The 6,000-nt window shown below is 33.5% G+C and overlaps 1 protein-coding gene across 1 annotated transcript; it reads right to left on the minus strand.

Annotated features, from left to right (window-relative positions):
* Positions 1-2,023: 2,023 nt before the first annotated feature.
* On the minus strand, positions 2,024-5,086 carry LOC105176957 (uncharacterized). Its single transcript, XM_011099952.3, has 5 exons — positions 3,559-5,086; positions 3,331-3,447; positions 2,811-2,980; positions 2,511-2,715; positions 2,024-2,388 (listed from the first exon to the last, which is right to left on the minus strand). The coding sequence occupies exons 1-5, from the start codon at positions 4,189-4,191 to the stop codon at positions 2,227-2,229; spliced, it is 1,287 nt and encodes a 428-aa protein (XP_011098254.1). The 5' UTR covers positions 4,192-5,086; the 3' UTR covers positions 2,024-2,226.
* Between the last annotated feature and the right edge of the window lie 914 nt (positions 5,087-6,000).

The following is a 6,000-nucleotide window of genomic DNA, read 5'->3' on the forward strand; positions in this document are numbered from 1 at the left end:
AGATATTATGTTTGTTTAATATTTGCATTTGATATTTGATGATAATATTTTTTTCGCAAAAAATAATAAATTTTATTGCAATTAGTATATCTCATATTTAATTTTACAAATATATGTCATTTATATTATTAAAATATTGAATATTAATGAAAAATTAAATGTTTAATTTAATAATATTTTCACTATGAAATAGAGTTGTTCAGTAATTCATGCACAATAAATAACCTTGCTTGATTGCCGAAAAATATATTCATTAATTAATTATAGTAATTTTAATTTATATTTTTCTATAATAGAGGGATAATATCTAATAATATAAAAAATAAAATAAATAAATTCTAAAACATTAAATATGTGAAATTATAAATATTGTTAGTGATAAATTATTCGAATTATTTAAAAATTCTAACATCAACTTTAGATGAGCAATTTTAAAAATAAATTAAAAGGGCAAGTAGAAATGAAATTATTATATTGAAGGTAATGTAGTAAAACAAAATTGAATTTATTTACAAAAAAAATCAAATCAGCTAGAAGCACGCTTCAAGATGCTTCTAATTTTTTTACTTAAAAATGCTTTTCTTAGCAGTTTTGAAAGTAGAAGCTGACATTTCAAACACCTCAAAAGTATTTTCTGAACCTTAAAAGCTGAAAAGCGATTTTAGGAAGTTCGTGCAAACACTCCCCCGGCATCACGTTTGATATGTCAAGTAGTTGTGTCCATAATTAAATGAATGGTAAATTACAACGACCTTTCTTGAGATTTGACATAAGTACGAGTACCCTCTGGTTATTTAAAAAATTATAAATATCCCTAATGTTTGATGAAATTATGTAATTTTGGATAGATGTATGAAATTGTCATTTTTGCTTTTACTATTTTTTTTTCTAAAAAAAAATAAAAAGTTGTAAAAAATTGGAAGGGGTAGATGGAAAAGTTTAAAAATTATACACGTAGCCCATAAAAAATTTAAAAAATTAAAAATAAATAAAATTGTAGTTTTTTGTCCACAAGGATATTTTGATTAATTTACCACAAAAATAGATGAAAACCTAACAGATTTGGCTAATTCTAAGACGACCATTAAATCAAGGAGGTATTGATAATTGTTCAAACAACAATAAAGTATTTGTAACTAATTAAAAAGAGTTTGTATAGTCCAAAATTTGCTCAGTTTAGGAAAAATTATCACCAAAATCAAGTTTGACCGAACCAAATCAATCATAAAGTAAATATGATAAACTTATCATATAATTGATTGATTTTTCCTAAATTATACATCAATGTAGTTAGGATTGCCAAAATTCTTCCAACTCCAAGTCAAGACAGTGCAAGAAAATACTCAAAAGATGGAAAGATTGCCAGGAATGAAATTCAGTTAGATTGTGGAAGTGAGCAACAAATACAGAAATGAGGTGATTGTGTAACATAGGATCTACATTGTTTGGAGAATTCTCCTATGTCCAAGGTTGCTCAAGATCGGGTTTGTACTACGATAGTTTCGTGTGAATTACGTTGAAAGGTAGCCCGTCAACTATTTATACTAAGACGTCTATGGAGCAACTGTAAAACTACAATTCTACCCCAAGCAAATATCTTTCTGGATTTGCAAATGCTCAGCCTGGATATCACCTTCGGACAAGCTCCACACTTCAACAAAGATTTTGGTGAAAATGGGTAAAACTGTTATCTAATACAAGGAAACAGACAGGCACAGTCTCTTGATACTAGGATGGGGAAGTTTATGTCGTGTCATATCTGGTAAGCAAGGATTTCTTGGTAATGTATCATTTTCAAGAACTCAGCTACAGTCTTTACACAATGAAACTCAAATATAAGGTCCCATGAGAAATCAGAAAAGACAAGATCATAATAAAATCCCAACAAACTCACATGCTAAAGTGTCGTTTCTACCAAGTTTACCGGCTGGAATACAAGTAAACAATGTCCGGAAACACCAAATGGTTTGGTGGCTGCAACCAGCAAAGTTGCTTCAGCATGAAAGTAATGCGAGAAAGAAAGGAAACGAAGGCATGACCAAGATTTAGATTTGGTCTTTTAAGGATGTAATTTATGCAGATCTGTAATTGTTTAGACTACAGAAATCCATAAAACATAATAAAATTTGAAGAGAACTCGCATAGTGAGAGGACAACCAACAGGCAATGACAGTGAGTATGATAACAAGCTGTTTAGAGGTAAAAGATTTACACATAATCAAGCTTCTATAGCTTTAAACTGTGATCGATCGTTTCTGTCTTCTCACCATTGCCATTGCTTACACTGGTGGTAGTTTGGTCGATTTGCAACGTAATTGGCAAGAAGCTAACTGCCCGTTCTACTAATCCACTTGGTCCAGGGTGACGGATCTGGCTTTTGGCATAATCCTATCGAAAAATAGAAGTGAGATTTTGAGTCAAGACCATAATATGAAACAACGGAACTGAAAAGAGAGCCAATGGACAAATGTCGGGGTGATTAGAGATTTTAGAGGTTTTCTTTTGCATACCTGACTTGGTATGCGTTCATAGGGATATAATTCGGGCCGTTTGTAACCTGAATAGTCCAAAGTATTCTTGTGCTCTGAGTTTGAAGGTTGAGAAACAACTACCGGAGGAGCAAGTGTTAAGAAGTCTCCGTTAAGCATCCCCTTATCTCTGGTTACTTCGCTAGGATTCTGCTCAGGCTGGGGACTTGAGTTTGAAGAGCTTTCTCTGGAAAGATTGTGAAAGACAATCTGTCAGCATATCACGAGCCCTTGGTGTGTTTTTTTGTTTTAACAATAATATTCGATCCAGTAGCAGTTAACCTGACGCATTTGTTTCTTGGTTCCATATGAGCTTTGTAACCATTGCTACATGAATCAAATTCATCTGATCGAGATAAGGAGGCAGCGTAGCTAGGATGAAAGTTGCAGTGTAAGGAACGGGATGGCTGACTTTCTACCAAGAAGGGGTAGGACCTCTTCATGCCAACCATCTATATATCATCATAAAGAAATCAGATATACCGTAAAAAATGGACAAAACCGGCTCAATCCTATATTAAATCAACAATCAAAACTTACGGCCAAAAATAACTATGATCATGACAAAAGAACAACACAAGAACAAGATGTAGACATTCACAAATGTCCCAGTTTTCATACTCCATCGTTATAACAGAGAACAGAGTTACTAACTAATGAACTAGAAATCTAATAGTCCAAGTAATTATCAAATACATCATATGAAGTGTGGTCATAGGCTCCACTCGATCTTATTCATTCGAGAAAGAGAACGGGATCTTCTACGCTTAAGCAAGTGAGTAATGAGAAAGAATGAGGATACCTTCTCTTCCTCTGACCATGAAGGCACATAATTGTTACCGCGAGAACTTTGGTTTGAAGGGGGCTCCATCTGAGAACTTAGTATAGACGACGCTGAAATCCCGGTTGAGGAATTCATCTGCAATTGTCACAAATAACACAAAAGATAAACACAATACCTCAAGAACACACAAGAACCAACTATATACTACATTGCAGTTTTACATATCATTCATAAGACTCAACTAACCACTGAAGAAGAAGAAGAACATGGCCACTGAAATTGTTGTGATCTCTGAGGCACAACTGGAAGAGGTAAAAATGGGGAGTTTGATTGATACGGTAAACTCACTTGTGGCTCAAATGCAAATCCATGTGTACCTAACCTTTGTTTCTCTCCTGGAAGATTGTACTCACCATTCCACCATATAGGCCTATTTTCATGTCCTGGGCTAGAAATGGCTTCAACACCTATTTCCCCTCCACCGGCATTTAAATTCTTGGGAATTTGAACTGAATTTTCATGCAGAATTTCAAGATTAGGATCTGACTTGTGAAGAGGGGAAAGACCTGGCCTAAATTTGGAGCATTGAACAGCCAAGAACTGGGCATTATCACTAGATGAACCAACTGAATTTTTTGCCAGAATGTTAGCTACTTGTAAAGATTCCTTCTTTTGTTGTTCCTCCAATCTAATCTTCTCAAGCTGAGCAACACCTAATCCTCTCTGGGGCACTTTTTTCTGCTTCGCCGTTTTTGACCTACTGCTGCTGACACCACCACCACAACCACTACCACCACCGCCTCCACCGCCGTTTCCACCACCACCACTACCTCCACCGCCGCTATAACTGCACCCAAAGAAATGCTCTTCTTGAGCCATCCTCCCTTTGAGCCATTCAAGATCAACAAGAAATCTTGGGATTTAAAGGAGAACCTAGAGCTGTTTTCTTGAATGCTAAGCCATCCACCATATCGCCCACCATATTCCTGAGATACCCAAAATCTAGAAAACACAAAATCTGAGGGGGTTTTGAGGGGAAAAAGAGAAAAAAAAGAACCCAAATGGGAAATCTGAAAGAGTTTAAAGAACACAGATCTCCATCATTTAGATTACACAAAATCTTCACAGTCATAGGGTCAAGATTGCCCCTTTATTATACCCAAAAACAAGAACAACTCCACCTCATAATTCAGCAAAGATTGCTACTCAATTTTGCTGCACACTCAAAAGGGCTGAAACTGAAAGCCCACAAAAGCAAGAAAATGAAGAGAGAGAAACCTGAGGGTATCCGAGAGCATCGGATTTTTCTCAACCAGCTGTTGAGAGCTGTCCGAGAGACAGATCAGATCAGTTATATACACTACTGAAACAAAGGAGACGAGGAAAATCCCATCTTTTTTTTTCCTTAAAAAAAGATCAAAAAGGTTTATTATTAATCCAAATCTAAGGAAACCTATTTGAATGCTTTGCCCCTCTCTTCCAATCTAATTTCTCGCCCAAATCGTCGCTCCACTCCTCCTTTTCCATCCTTAGACCGACTCCCTCTCCCCCTGTTTTTTCCTTTTTCCTCTTCTTACTTAATTTAGGCACACGATTTCTGCAAATAATGAAAATGGATTTCCCCCAAAGGAGAAAAATGTATGTGTAGTAGGGCAAGGTTTGATTCTGCGTGTTTGTGCCTTTTCCGGAAATTATCTCTGCTCTCCTTTGCAGCTTTCAGCACACAAATGCATCCGGTCCCCTCACTTTCTACTGCATGCCCATGCATCCTCTCTCACTCTCTCTCTCTCTCTCTCTCTCTCTCTTGATTTGTTCTAAATTTGTTTTCACATCTTAAAATATCCTAATAAATTCCCCTTAATGATATTATTTAGAATATTTTTAATTTTAAAAATATTTATAATTATATCAAACTCACTATACCTATTATAATTTACCCTATTTTAGAAATAAGTTAAGAGTTTTATATTTCTTTAGGAAAAAAAAATCATAAGATCTTAATATTCTCATTTCTATATATTTATTGCAAATGAGCAAATTATCTTTTTATAATTAAAAATAGCAAAATTTACTCTATATGTTTTTAAAATAAAGTAATTTATTCCCCTATCTAAGGACGTAAATTGCTAGTTTTTTTCATAAAAAAATAATTAGCTCATTTGCAATTCCACATAAAAGTTACTTGCATTTTTCTATTTTTTATATATTTTTTTTTGGTATAAATTCAATTATAAAAAATTTATGTTACGAAGGATTTCAAATCTATTTGGATGAAAGGATTTGAATAAAAGAATTTCGATTGTCTCTCTAAAAATAATTTAATAATTTATTAATATTCCATAAAATACAGTTCAGAATAAGAATTAAAGGATTTAAAACTCTTTAAATTTAGAACTATTTAAACAAATTCAAAAGTTTTGTTAGTCGGGATTTAAATATCTGATATAAAATTCATCGATCCAAATGTAACCTCGTACAATGTGAAAATTTGAAAATTAAAATCAAACCGGAAGCTTAATAACAATTGCCCCTCCCCCTCATGTTTGTTTTCGTCTATTTTTTCAGTTTCCAGTGGTAAAAATATATTTTTAATTTTGTTTAGATTTTTGAATGAAATGAGAATATATTTAGATTAATTAATAAGATTATATTTTATATTAAACTGTGACATCAAATTAATATATTTTT

The sequence above is a fragment of the Sesamum indicum genome, linkage group LG13, assembly GCF_026168435.1.
Source record: "Sesamum indicum cultivar Baizhima isolate 11 linkage group LG13, ASM2616843v1, whole genome shotgun sequence".
Taxonomy (NCBI): Eukaryota; Viridiplantae; Streptophyta; class Magnoliopsida; order Lamiales; family Pedaliaceae; genus Sesamum; species Sesamum indicum.

What these genes read in the sequence shown, in the direction of transcription:
- LOC105176957 (XM_011099952.3), bottom strand. Translation starts at nt 4,191, where the DNA reads ATGGCTCAAGAAGAGCATTTCTTTGGGTGCAGTTATAGCGGCGGTGGA. An exon ending in GTTCTTCTTCTTCTTCAGTG is followed by an intron (nt 3,448 to 3,558) that starts GTTAGTTGAGTC and finishes TGACAATTGCAG; the next exon opens with ATGAATTCCTCAACCGGGAT. An exon ending in CCAAGAAACAAATGCGTCAG is followed by an intron (nt 2,716 to 2,810) that starts GTTAACTGCTAC and finishes CAATCTTTCCAG; the next exon opens with AGAAAGCTCTTCAAACTCAA.